Source organism: Oratosquilla oratoria, chromosome 42, assembly GCF_046742065.1.
Source record: "Oratosquilla oratoria isolate Oo_2021 chromosome 42, ASM4674206v1, whole genome shotgun sequence".
NCBI classification, from domain to species: domain Eukaryota; kingdom Metazoa; phylum Arthropoda; class Malacostraca; order Stomatopoda; family Squillidae; genus Oratosquilla; species Oratosquilla oratoria.
In genome coordinates, this window is record NC_134818.1 from 26,904,679 (window position 1) to 26,919,678 (window position 15,000).

General features: G+C 36.8%; 1 protein-coding gene across 3 annotated transcripts in view; it reads right to left on the reverse strand.

Moving 5' to 3' along the window:
- Mgat4a (alpha-1,3-mannosyl-glycoprotein 4-beta-N-acetylglucosaminyltransferase a) overlaps positions 1–15,000 on the reverse strand; it is a 604,562-nt gene that overhangs the window by 94,447 nt on the left and 495,115 nt on the right. For all 3 annotated transcript variants that reach the window (XM_076179097.1, XM_076179096.1, XM_076179095.1), the window contains one exon: positions 3,218–3,351. In XM_076179097.1, the coding sequence (XP_076035212.1) occupies positions 3,218–3,351 (134 nt within the window). The remainder of the gene's footprint in view (positions 1–3,217; positions 3,352–15,000) is intronic.

Consider the following 15,000-nt stretch of genomic DNA (forward strand, 5'->3'; position numbering starts at 1 on the left):
TCTCACTCTATCTAGCCTAGTAACCCCTATCATACTTCTCAGACATTTAATTTCAAACACATTCAAACTCCTTCTCTCTTCCTCTCTCATGTTCCATGTTTCTGCCCCGTACAATGCTGTTGGTACAATCACTCCTTCATATAACCTCCTCTTAGCATCCATTCCCAGATGTCTATTTCTCATTACACTTTTTAATCCACCAAGGCATTTACTCGCTTCTCTCAATCTACATTCTACCTCCACCCCAACTCCTCCCTTTCCTGCCACATTCCCACCCAAGTATCTAAAACTATCCACTTCCTCCAGTCTCTCACCCTTAATGCTCACTTCCAGGCTGCTGTCACTCTCTCTCCTTGTACATCTCATTACCTTACTTTTGCCCACATTTATCTTCAGCTTCCTTCTTTCACACACCTTCTCAAACTCTGTCACTAACTTCCTCAATCCCTCCTCTGATCCTGCTACAAGTTCAGTGTCGTCAGCAAACAACAGCTGGCTTATTTCCCACTTTTCTCCATTTTCTTTAACCATCTCCAACCCCTGACCCACTACCCTTGCATTCACCTCTCGCACCACCCCATCCATGAATAGATTGAACAGCCAAGGCGATATAACACATCCCTGACGAAGTCCCAACTTTACCTCAAAACATTCACTCTCTCCATTTCTAATCCTAACACAAGCTCTACTACTCTCATAAAACTCTTGACTGCTCTTAACAGCTTTCCTCCAATCCCATATATCTGCAGTACCTCCCACAGTGCCTTCCTGACTACCCTGTCGTAAGCCTTTTCCAGATCTATAAAAGACAAAAAAATATCCTTACTTTTTCCTATAGTTTTCTCACATAACTGTCTTACCAAAAAAATCTGATCTACACAACCCCTACCTGTCCTAAAACCACACTGTTCCTCACCAATTACTCCCTCTGTTCCTCTCCTAATCCTCTCAATCAAGACTCTCCCATAAGCCTTCCCAACTACACTCAACAATCTGATCCCTCTGTAACTACTACACTCACACTTGTCCCTCTTTCCCTTGTAAAGTGGAACTATACAGGCACTCTTCCAGTCCTCCGGCACCCTACCCTCTCTTACACAAACATTAAATAACCTCACCAGCCAGTCCACCATAACTGTACCTCCTTTCTTCAGACATTCTGCACGGCACCCATCCAACCCAGTTGCCTTACCTATTTTCACCATCTTAACAGCTGCTTTCACCTCATCTTTCCCTATTTCTCCTTCATTTTCCTCACTCATCACTCATTTTCTTAGCGCTTCCCACTGCAACTACCTTTCCCTTCCTATCCTCCTTCACATTTTGCAACTCCCTACAATACTCCGCCCACCTCCTCTCACTGCCTTCTCTTCCATTATCATCTCTCCATCTGCAGCTTTTACCTTTTCTTCTCTACTTGATTCGCCTCCTCTTCCTCTCTTAATTTCTTTCCAAAACATATTTTTATTACTTTTACAAATTTCTGTCATACTCTTACCCCATTTCACATCTGCTCTCCTCTTTGCTTCCTTTATCTTATGCTTAACTTCCCTTTTCTTTACTTTGTACCTCTCATACGATTCCCTCGTCCTAATTTGTAGCCAATCTATGAATGCCTGTTTCTTCTCTTCTACACCCTTTGCTTCCTCATCCTACCATTCACTACCCTTCCTTCTATTTCCTCCCGCCCTCCTTGTTCCACACACCATCTTTGCACACCTTATGACTCCCACCTTGAACCATCCCCATTCCTCCTCCACTCTTAGTTCTACTCTATCCTTCACTCCCTCCCACTCCTCTCTCAGCTTCTTCTTATACTCATTCTCCTATTCTTTCTCATTTAAACAGTTCACTCTAAGTACCTCCCTACCTTCTGTCCTTTTTCTCTTTCTCCACCTATTTTCCACTCTCAATATTACTTTTCACCAGAAAGTGATCTGATATTCCCCCCACTCTCTCCCCTTAAAATATGTACATCCTTAACTCTTCCTACCATACTCCTGGTCACCACTATATAGTCCATTAATGCTTTATCTACCACCCTTCCACCCACCACCCTCTCCCATGTGTACTTATGCTTGACTTTCCTCCTAAACACTGTATTTGCTATCATCAACTCTCTTTCAAGACATATCTCCACCATCAATTCTCCACTACGATTTTTACCTGGAACTCCATACTTCCCAATCGCTCCATCTATTGGTTCATTTCCTACCCTAGCATTCAGGTCTCGAAATACAACTACATTGACATTTCTCCTTAATCCCTCTATGCACTCATATATATCTATCCAAAAAGACTCCCTTTCCTCTACGGTCTTCTCACTACCAGGCCCATACGTACTTACAAAAACCTACATCTCCCTTCCCAGGTTCACCTTCATCCACATCAACCTTGATGAAACCTCCTTTCACACCACTACACGCTTATTTATCTCTTCACTAACTAGTATAGCCACCCCTTCTATCCCTCGTCCCCTCTTCACTTCTGAGTACCTCCCAGCTATACTCCCAAACTCACACTTGCCCTTCCCTTTCATTTTAGTTTCACTCAAAAGCCAGCTCATCTATCTTCTCGCAAACATACTGCCTATCTCTTCCCTTTTACTCTCATCTGTACCACATCCACGCACATTAAAAGACCCAAACCTTAGGGTACTGGTTGGAAAACTCCCAGACCCTCTTATGCCTTTACTTTTTTTAGGAATGTCCCCTTTGGGGCTACAGGTAGTAGGACTCCTAATCCCATCCCCCGTCCCGTTTTTTGTCACCTCTTACGACTCAAGTGGAATGAATTGGTGGTAGCATTCTCTTCCCCCACCACAGGGTAGGCGAAAAAAGATATATTCAGAGAAATGGTACAGGACAGTAACAAGGGGTTGGGGGGCAGCATAACGGAGGAACAGTCGTAGTATAAAAGTGTCATCATTTCTCAATGAACAGAGTTTTCCTCTATCACAGACAAAATGATGTGTGACTCTGGTCCGTAGGGGTGCCGCATACAAACCCTAAAGTATCAACTGCATGCTACTCTGCCACAATAACATGCAGCCAATACCCTAAACGGGTAATAATTATAATAATGATGATGATGGTGATGATGACGACGACGACGACGGTAATGATAACAATAACAATAAGATTAATGAGAAAAAAGAAACTAAGCAATCTATTACGAATAGAAACCAAGAGTGTGCCCCTGGCAGCGAGCGTCTGACCTCTGCCACGAAGACGACAATGAGGCACTCGTTCATGTCGGCGGGCGTCATCGAGTCGATGAGGTTGTGCAGCGTCGTCATGAGGTAGCTCTGGACCTGCCGCTTGACCGTCGGCACCCCGAGCACCATGGTCGCTGCAAACGAGAACCAAATGGGACGTGTTATTAGAAATGTATGATAAAGATAATAATGATAATAATGATGATAATAATAATAATAATAATAATAATAATAATAATAATAATAATAATAATAATAATAATAATAATAATAATAATAATAATAACAAATATATATATATATATATATATATATATATATATATATCAGTATCTTATACTTTACTCACGGTGTGACAAGTTTATTGTATGTATTTTATTTATACAGTATATCATGGTTTAACCGATATTTGAAATGTCCTTTTTTTCTGTACACAGTGCAACATCCTGGTTCCTGGTCTCTCTCTCTTATTTTTAGAGAGAGAGAGAGAGAGAGAGAGAGAGTAGATAGGAAGGAAGGGTTGGTTTAGGGAGAATAAAGTTAAAAGGAAGTATATTGGTTTGGTAAAATGGGGTGGGGGGGCGACACCCCTTGTATAGTTATATGTAGTGGACTAAACTAGCCTGTAAGTTAATTTCTAATTGTGTAAGCCAGTTATTCAGGCTGGTCTGAGTCTGTATATTTTGGTAGTGGAGGTAAGCTTTGTTCCCTGGGTAGGTCTCAACAAGTCTTTGTCTCCTATGTCTCATCCTGAGTGCAGGTGAGCGGAGGAGGTGGTCTCTTGTGGCTCTTTCAGAGTGGTTGACGGGTCTTTCTTAATGTCTTTCTTTGTGTTGTATGATTCTGCTTCGCTCGGTTTAGTCTCAGGAAGTTTAAGAATATAAGAAAACGTTTTGTCATGTTATTTGTTGTTACGCTGGTTTTGTTCGATTGTATATTTGCTTTACCTGATACCAGGGGATTTTATCCGGTCGAGATAAATCCAATGCTTAACTGAAGAGTTAAATTCAGCCGAGGGAAACTTCCTACGAAACGGAAAGGTTAAAAGGTTAAATTAAAGTCGAAATGAAAATTAACTCTGTCAGTACGATGATGCATTTTTTTTTACCATAGGCCTGCTCATGGGAGGTAATCTCTGTTATTATTGTTTGATCGCCTGCGAATCTGAATGCTTTGATGCTGTGTTCTGGGTTTAGGTTGGAGAGGTCATGCATGAAGAGTTGAACAGCGTTTGCAATATTGTTCCCTGTGGGACACCGCTTTTAACCTTTATTCCTTCTTTTTCTTTTTCTCTTTTTTCTGTTTTTTTTTTTCTTCTCTTTTCTCTCTTTTCTTTTGGAATATTTAAACTCTCTACAGTCTTTACCTTCCATGAAGTTTGTTAGCCATTTCATTTATTATTATCATTTGTTAATAATACGTTTGTGGTCTTTCTTTACACTATGTACCTTGGGACTGTGTTAAAGTGCTTGCTACCCTTGCCAGTATTAAAACAACAGGTTAGGACTCGTAATAATAAATTTAAACCTGACAAATTTAGACAAGAACTGGTTTAACAACAGATTGGTTAACGAATAGAATAGACTTAGTAACCATGTAGTAGTGAGCGTGAAACTATTGATTGCTTTAAGAGGAGAAGAAGCAACTTTATGGATAGGGGTGACAGGTGGTAAGGGACATGGAACTGCCTAGTGTAGGCCTTATGGTCTCTTGCAGTCTCCTCCATTCCTATGTTCTTGTGCATATCTATTCTATGTAGCAGTACCTCCTTATCAAATAAAATTTAATCAATTCAGTATTTGTTTGGTAATGTGGTAGTGAAATCGGCCTTTGCGAAGTCATGTTGGTTAAGTAAAGATGATATTTGTGTCTAATTTTTCTAAAGATTTTTTCTCAATTAAAGAGAGCAAAATGGGCCTGTATGATGCTGGTGGTTTGGGCGGCTTGTTTGTTGTAAGGATTGGGATTATACAGTACATCTGATCTCTTTTCAAGTTATTAGTAGTTTGTGCGTTCGAAGGAGTCTCTTCTCTCTCTCTCTCTCTCTCTCTCTCTCTCTCTCTCTCTCTCTCTCTCTCTCTCTCTCTCTCTCTCTCTCTCATTTCCCATCCATGTGCTGTTTCAAGTTGTTTTTTTTCATATTGTGTATACAATGAAGGAAATTGTACAGTACAATGAATATCCCTTTTTTGGATGATAACAGCGATTTGAATAAATTTCTATGGCACGTGGCAACAGCGCTTTTCTGTGTGATACTCATTATACTATACACTTTACTATATACTGAATGAAAAAATCAAATAGCACAAAGATGGAGAATGAGAAGGAGAGAGGTATGTACTTAGGTTGATTTGGCAGAGTAAATCACGACTTATGCCACAACCTGAACGGACTCCTTGGAGCCCAGATTGTAGCAGTTTGTTGTTGAGTCCAGGGGTAGCTGAAGATTATCTCTGGACCCAGATGATCCAAATGGTTCTTTGATATATTCTCTGGATCATCGGCGTCTTATTTTTTGAGCTGATATGTATATATGTATATATATATATATATATATATATATATATATATATATTTATATATATATATATATATATATATAAATATATATATATATATGTGTATATATATATATATATATATATATATATATATATTATATAGATATATATATGGTGAAGTTAGGGTTGTATCTGATATTATTAATTCATCTATTCACCTATTTACTTATTCATTTATTATTTATTTGTATTTGGGGGGGAGTTAGTGTAGTTAATTGTAGCGAGCTGTTTCCTGTTTGTTACACTGTTTTGTTTGGGGCTTATAACCTCATCTATGTTTTGTTTCATTTTTTCGTTCACCACATTTGTTTATTGCTTTGTTATCTGTTGTCCTTGTTTTTATTTTCTCTTTTTTTTTTTTTGTCGTTAATTTTTTTGGTATTTTTTTTTTTATAATTGTTCGTTTGTTTTTGTTATATAATTTCGCACAAGAGCGTGCACACACACTCACTCACACACACACACACACACACACACACACACACACACACACACACACACACACACACACACACACACACACACACACAAACATCACCGTAACGTTAGGATTAATTAAGATTATATTAATAGTTTTTGTCAACAAGTTTTCATATAATGATTTATTCTACATGAGCGAAAAGTCTGCATATCATGTTGTCATGAAATTATGATTTATAGATTATTAATATTCACAAATACATCATTGTTTATCGAGAAAGAGTGTATATTGAATTTGATAACATGTGGCCAACTCATCTACACTTTTCACTCGTCTAATGGAAAACAAAACTAAACAGCAAAACTTTTCAAATTCAATATTTTTTTCTGAGTATATTGGGTTACCAATTTTCCAAATTAGAAAAAAAAATATAGTGAGTCAGCAGCATATCGTTCTTCATTAAGGTTTTCGTTGTGTTGAGTTTTTGTTTATATTTTTTCCTCTGGGAAAAAATGTGCCTTGCCTATTTGTCATAGTAGCAAATCGTAGAGGAAATTTATTCGATACGATGGAATGTTGACATTTGCTCGAGATTTATGAATATATGCGTCGTTCATTTCAAAGTTTATTGTTCCTTAGGTGAGCACATGTTGATGGTTTGTCAATAGTGTTTTTTATTCTGTTTTATCTTATTTATTTATAGAATCATGTTCCTAAAAAAACACAAGGCTGAAGCAGGCGCGAATAATGACGTAAGCACGCGATAATATTTACCATATGATATTCAGTGATTATATTTGTACCCTTGTCTTTCCTGAGTAAGACTCACTTCACTCCATTTCTGCTCTACTTTTCATCAGCTTTTTCTAAAGGATCACAAATGTAGTACCTTTTCGAAATAGATTTGTAAATATCTAATCCGGTCAGTATTAATGGAATTAATTAGTTGAGTCACAAGGCTAGAAGGGACCTCTCAGAAGAAAAAAGAATAAATAAAATAACGATAACAGCCAATTCTCAGTGATCAGTTATATATTTTACTATATTATCAATTTATATTTTACCTATAAAAATGTACTTATGTGACTAAGTATTACTGAATTGTTTGTCAATCTAACTCAAACACTTAATCGTGTTTTTGTATTATTTCATATGTTGTCGACATTATTATTATTATTATTATTATTATTATTATTATTATTATTATTATTATTATCATTATTATTATTATTATCATTGCTACTACTATTATTATTTTTATTATTATTATTATTATTATTATTATTATTATTATTATTATTATTATTATTATTATTACAATCATTACTATTATTATTATATATATATATATATATATATATATATATATATAAAACACAGGACATAATGAGGAACACATAATAATGTTATTCCACATCTGTGCCAAGAGTATAGGCTATACTCGCATATAAGTGAGTGTCTACCCTTCCCCTCACACACACACACACATACATTTCCTGATTCATTATTGAGGATTAATTTTTATGTAAAGAAAAGGTCGTCACTCCATTATGGATACTAATTATATTATAATCTTATTATGGCTAAAATAGGCGATTTTTTTTTAGCATCTCAAGGAGCAAACTCCAGACTGAACAAAGTCTCGATTGGCCGCGACCCCCTTCAGGTTGAGGATCGTCCCCTCAGGTGAATAGAATAATCTGTCCTAAGAAAAAAAAATAAGGTAAAGCAGATCGCCTGATTTAAGGAGTTAATGACTCTGGACCGACAGTATATTTTGTTTGTGTTGGGCCACTCGATTGCCTTCACCAGTGAGCCAAAACCAATTAGCCCCACAGGTACAAATGATCAGTTTTAATTTTATTCTGGTTGTTGTTAAAATATTTCATTAATCACTGTGTGTGTGTGTGTGTGTGTGTGTGTGTGTGTGTGTGTGTGTGTGTGTGTGTGTGTACGTATGGAGGCAAACATGTGACCGAATATGCGGCTGTAATGAGCTTCAACTTAGTTTTTCTAAACACACGTTCCGGCTCTCGCAGTGGGCATCATCAGGCAATTTCGTGGCGAGGAGGCCATCCGCATACCAATGAGCCAATGACAAAGGCGTGTTGAATATTCAAATCACGCACGACTGAAAAAGGCATCATATTGAAAAACGCCGAACTCATTAGGCCCAATATGAGCTGAAGTATAGATACAGCAATCAAACAATGGCCCACGTAATTGAGGCGGATCTGATACTGTTTTTAAGGGATCTTCTGGTTTTGTGGTTTCGTTTTTTTTCCTTGTCAAGTAGGACTTTGAGTTGTGAAAGTCGCCATATGGGGTGCAATCAGGTATTACATGAGGGATTGTGAAAAGGGGAGTTCAATGGGGTTTTCCCATGAAGTGAGAGATTTGATTTGGCCATCCACCTACCACGGGGGAAACGGCCTTTGGCACGTCTGTATGCATGTACGTACGCATGTACGTATGTATGTATGCATGCATGCATGTATGTACATATGTATGTACGTATGTACATACGTATGTATGCATATATGTATGTGCGCATGTATGTATGTATGTATGTACGTATGCATGCATATATTTATGCATGTATGTGTGTACATATATATATGTACATATGAATGTACGTATGTATATATGTATGTATGCATATATGTATGTACGTATGCATGCATGTATGTTAGTATGTATGTATGTATATATGTATGTATGGATGTATGTATGTGCGTATGCATGTATGTACGTATAAATATATGTATGTATACATGTATGTATGTACCTATGCATGTATGTTTGTATGTATGTATGTATGTATGTATGTATGTATGTATGTGTGTGTGTATGTTTGTATGTATGTATGTACGTATGTATGTATGCATGTATGTACAAATGTACTTATGTACATATGTATGTATGCAGATATGTATGTATGTATGCAGATATGTATGTACGTATGTATATATGTATGTATGCATATATACATATGTACGTATGCATGCATGCACTGTATGTACCTATGTATGCATGTATGTACAGTATGTATATATGTACGTATGCATGTATGAACGCTTGTATGTTTGTATATATGTGTGTTCCTATGTATGTATGTATGTATGTATGTATGTACGTATGTATGAATGTATGTATGTATGCATGTATAGGGTATATTATCATCATTATTATTATCAATACTATTATTATTTATATTATTATTGTTATTATTATTATTATCATTATTATTATTATTATTATTATTATTATTATTATTACTATTATCATTATTATTATTATTATTAATTTTATCATTATTATTATCATTATTATTATTATTATTATTATTATTATTATCATTATTATTATTATTATTAATTTTATCATTATTATTATCATTATTATTATTATTATTATTATTATTATTATTATTATTATTATTATTATTATTACTATTATCATTAAGTGCCTTGGGGGATTAAAAATTGTAATGAGAAATAGACATTTGGGAATGAATGCTAAGAGGAGATTGTATGAAAGAGTGATCGTGCCGACAGCACTTTATGGGGCAGAAGCATGGAACATAAGATGAGGCGCCTGAGAAGTATGAGAAGGGTTACTAGGCTGGATAGAGTGAGAAACGAGGAGGTGAGGAGGAGAGCGGGGATGGGAGGGGAGTTGTGAGATAGTGTTGATGAAAGAATATTGGGGTGGTTCGAACGCATGGAAAGAATGAGTAAAATTGAAATTAAAAGATTAGTAAAAGAGATGTGGAAGGCAGAGGTGGAAGGATGGATGGAGTAAAAGGGGCATTGGGAAAGAGGGGAATGTCTGTTGTGGAAGGAAGGGAGAAGACAGAAGTTAGGGGAGAGTGAAGAATGGATGTGTATGGATGATGCCTTGATGCATGGAAGGGAGTGGATGGGGGATGAGGAGGGTGAGGGAGTAAGTGTGAATGATATTTTGACGCAGCCCGAAGGGATTTCTCCCGTCTTCTCTTTTTCTGCATGAGGGGACGGAGAGGGGGGGGGGTCGCCGATTAAATGAAGCGGCCTTGCTGTTAATGTGCAGTGTCTTGCTGCATTGCTTCTGACCCAAGGCAGTGGGCGAGATGCAGGCATGACCCGTCATCAAACCAAGATAAGTGGGACGGAGGGGGGTGAATGGGAGTGGAATATGTTGGGGATGGAATGGGTGGGAGTGGATGTTATACCTTTGTTTTTTGGCTACCTCCCTTGTAAGGGGGAAAAAAGCCTTTGGTATATGTATGTATGTATTATTATTATTGTTATGAATTAACATCATCATCATTATCATTATCAGTATTATTACTATTTATTACTATTATTTTTACTATTATTAATACTATTAGTATCATTATCAATACTATCATTATCATTATACTGAAGGAAACAGGTTGAAATGTCGAGACAGCGAAGGAGATAAGTGTTGACACAGAGGCCTCGACGCGCTCGCCGACCTGCCATGCGCTGCTGCCTTCCTGACTTCGAGAGACTTCGGCGGACGCTCCAGTCCAAACGCTCGCTGCTGCGTCAACAAAAACCAAACAAAGATCCTCTTCTGCCATCAACATAAATATAATGTCTTCCATGTCTTCCTCTTATCTTTCATTTTCCTTTGTCTACCTTCACTGAATATATATATAAATTCTGTTTTTTCGTTGTGATGAGTATTGTAGCCTACATGTGTAAATTATATTTAAAAATCAATTGTATGATGGGTTACAGGAGTAGAAACTATGGAAAAAATCAATGAAATGTTAAAATGTCTTTAACAAACTAAGTTGATTTGAATGAGTATATCAAACCGACGAGGATTAATTATTAGATCACGTTGTTCCCCAAAGTATATTTGTGATGGGCTGTGTGCAAGAAAGTATCCACCTCAGTTGTGCAAAAGTGTGAAATATGACAGTGTAAGTCCACAGATTGATATCTTATATATATATATATATATATATATATATATATATATATATATATATAAACATATATATATACACATACATATATATATATATATGTATACACACACACACACACACACACACACACACACACACACACACACACACACACACACACACATATATATATATATATATATATATATATATATATATATATATATATATACTGTACATATATGGAAAAAATGGGAAAATGAAAAGATTGGTGACTGAACGTTTTCGTGTGAAGACGTCTTGAATAGACGAAAACGTTCGATCACCATTTTTTTCATTTTCCAGTTTGTTTGTTTTTTTAATATATTGTGAGCCACGTGTTTATTGTGATTTCATTGCATATATATATATATATATATATATATATATATATATATATATATATATATATATGCGTGTGTGTGTGTTTGTATGCATAGTGTGTTAAAGTCAACAGTAGTTACAACATTATTCAGTTTGTTTTCTCAATTTTTCTTTCGATGTTTCGTTTCCAAGTTGATCAGGGTACTAAGTAGATCGCCAAAATCGAGACATCTTTCGGCCATCAATCGACCATTTTCAGGAGTTGACTCTTGTGAAGATAGTTCGAGTCTTACTGTCTGCTTAGCTGACATTTCCGATTCACATTTGTATACAGTGTGTACCACCACCCAGGCGACAGGCCGGTGGTCTTGCAGTGGACTAGGAAGAATGAACACATTTCACCTCACCCACTTCCTGAATTGTTGCGGTTACAGTGCATCGGTTGAGGGAAAAAGAAAATTCGACCCTCTTGTTAAAATTCGGTGTAGAGATCAGATACTACCCGACCGCCCTTTAAAAAGGAGAGAGAGAGAGAGAGAGAGAGAGAGAGAGAGAGAGAGGGGGGGGGAGCGGACATCAGTAAGGGAATGACATATATAATGATAAAAATAATACCAAACCAATAGTGTTGCTGAAGAGGGCGACGATAATGATGATGATGACAATGATGATGATAGCAATAAAACAATGATAGAAATAATAGTAATACAAACGATAATAAGGATACTGACAAGAAGATGAAGAAGGAAAGAAAGAGCAAAAAGAAAAATTTAAAGCAAAAGAAGAAAACATATAAAGAAAAGAAACAAAATTGAAAAGGAAGAAAACGAAAGAAAACAAAGACGAAGAAAACGACGACGAAGAGGAAGGACAACAACAACAACAATAAAAGTAGCAACAACAACGAGTAACCTTCTTCCTCTGTATACACAAGAAAAGCCAATACCAACAGATCCTCAGAGAATATGTAAACAAAGTGAAGTATTCCTATTCAAACAGACAGCGGAGGAGTTCCAGTATCAACATATATATATATATATATATATATATATATATATATATATATATATATATATATATATATATATATATATAATATGTGTGCGTGTGTGTGTATACTAATGGTATAAATGGGCAGAATATTTTCTCTTAAACATGTAGAATTAAATGTGACTGCATTATTTATCTACTTTAGAACATTCTTTTTGTGTCTTAAGATGGTCTTAATGATTTCTCCATAGGTCGTCTGTGCTACATATATATATATATATATATATATGTATGTATGTATATATATACCTACAGGATATTACCGACATGATAACATCCGCCATAGATGCCGCTTTTGCACAAAATTGCCTCATTACACATTTCGTTTGATATGATAACGTTTGTCAATATTTTTCATATAGGCTCTTACAGAAAATAATAAAAAAAGGTAACGAGTGGAAAAAATACTTAGTCACACTGACTGCGGTTCTATTGTTTTATTTTCAATAACTGGTTATATCAAAAAATATTTTGAAATGAGTTAACGAAAATTCAGTTTAACTATTTCTAAACTCAAAATTTTGTGGATTCTAAAATAATACAAAATAAAACAAAAACAAAATCAAATCAACATAAGATAAAATATTAATAAACAAATAATAGAATAAATAAATAAATGAATGAATGAATAATTAGATAAAAAATATGTACTGCATAGCAACACCCCATCCACTTCACCTAAACCACCTTCCACTCCCCCTCACCCTCACCCTCTCCTTCGACATTATTTCCTCTTATGAAATAGCAAATTCCCCTCTCTTTCGTCACTCTCTTTTTCCTCTCTCTCTCTTTTGTCCCCTCTCTTTTTTTTCTCTTTCTTTCGTCATTCCCTTTTCCTTCTCTCTCTCTTTCTTTCGTCCCCTCTCTTTTTCTTCTCTCTCTTTCATCACTCTCTTTTCCTTCTCTCTTCCTTTCATCTCCTCTTCCGGCTTCCCCGATTCCACCTATTGGTTCTCCTCAATACATCTTAACAAGAAAATAGACAAAAACTGGTTTACCAATAGAAAGGTTAACAAATGGAATAGACTTAGTAACTACGTAGTGCGTGTTGATCCTATTGGTTGTTTTAAGAAAATGTTAGATAACTTTATGGATGGGGATGACAGATGGTAAGGGTCATGGAACTGTCTGGTGTATGCCTTATGGTCTCTTGCAGTCTCCTCCAGTCTTATGTTCTCCTTCCGTCTTGGTCCTCCCAACAAAGTGGTCTTCGGGACTTCGGAGACACAAGAAGAACCTCGACGCCGAAGAGCTCCTCACTCATGCAAGGTCTTCCCGTCTCCGAAAGATGCACTTGGAGTCATCTCGACTTCCTCTGTCATCTTCGTCCCATTTCCTCCTCTTCCTCCTCCTTCACCTCCTCCTCCTGTACTTCTTCCTCTTCTTCCTCCTCCTTTTACACGACATGTTTTCGGTTTATGTTGACTTATCACAGCAATAACTCTTCTTACTTGATTTTTTTTACTGCATTTATACATCACACTATAGATGTACATATGTCTGCAAGTAAACATGTACACATGAGCACACGCACACACACACACACACACACACACACACACACACACACACACACGCACACACATACACACATACACATACAAAAAGACACACACACAAAAATACACACATACACACACACACATACTACATATATGTACAAATAAATTCATACATACAAAAACATACAGTGAGGATTTCTGTGAGATGGCAGATAGACAAGAGGTTATGAAAAGAAACAGTGACGAGGCAGTTGAAATCTAACCTAAACTGGTTATCTTTAGACCAATTGGTCTATTAGACAAACCAGTTTCAGAATAGGTGCCTTCAGACTAATTGGTCTATTAGACCAATTAGCATTGGACCAGTCGTCATTCGACCAATTGACATGGGACAATTCGTCTGGGAGGGGGTTCAATGAGAGTTTCCAATACAGACGCAACAGCAAGTTCATATCATTGTGGATACTCTCTGGCCGAGCGGTTTAGAGCGTCGCTACTTGCGACGGAGGTCGAGAGGACAGTGGTTCGAACCCTGCCGCGGGCGAGTTGGACCAAGGGCATGGTTTATTAAATTCTACGCTACAATTTTTCTGTAAGAGGCTCCGTTCTAGCCTCATGATAGGGTGACTGATACCTCGTTGTGAAAGTGTGAATGAGGATAAAGTAACATAAGTGTAGTCTTCAAGAACGTCAGATGTCCAACGAGTTTTTGTTCTTGTGAGAGACGATATCCAGGAAACAGACTGGAAAAATGGCAAGAAATATGTGACATGTAATTCGGGCGCTGGGGGGGGGGGACGAAGGGCAGGAAGAGGAGGAGAAGGAGAGGGAGGAGGAGGAGGAGAAGGAGGAAGAGGAGGATGATGATGATGAGGAAGAGGATGAGGAGGAGAAAGAAAACGATGATAAGGAGAAGGATCCGAGAGTGGAGGAGAAAGGAGAAAGATGAGGAGTAGGAGGAA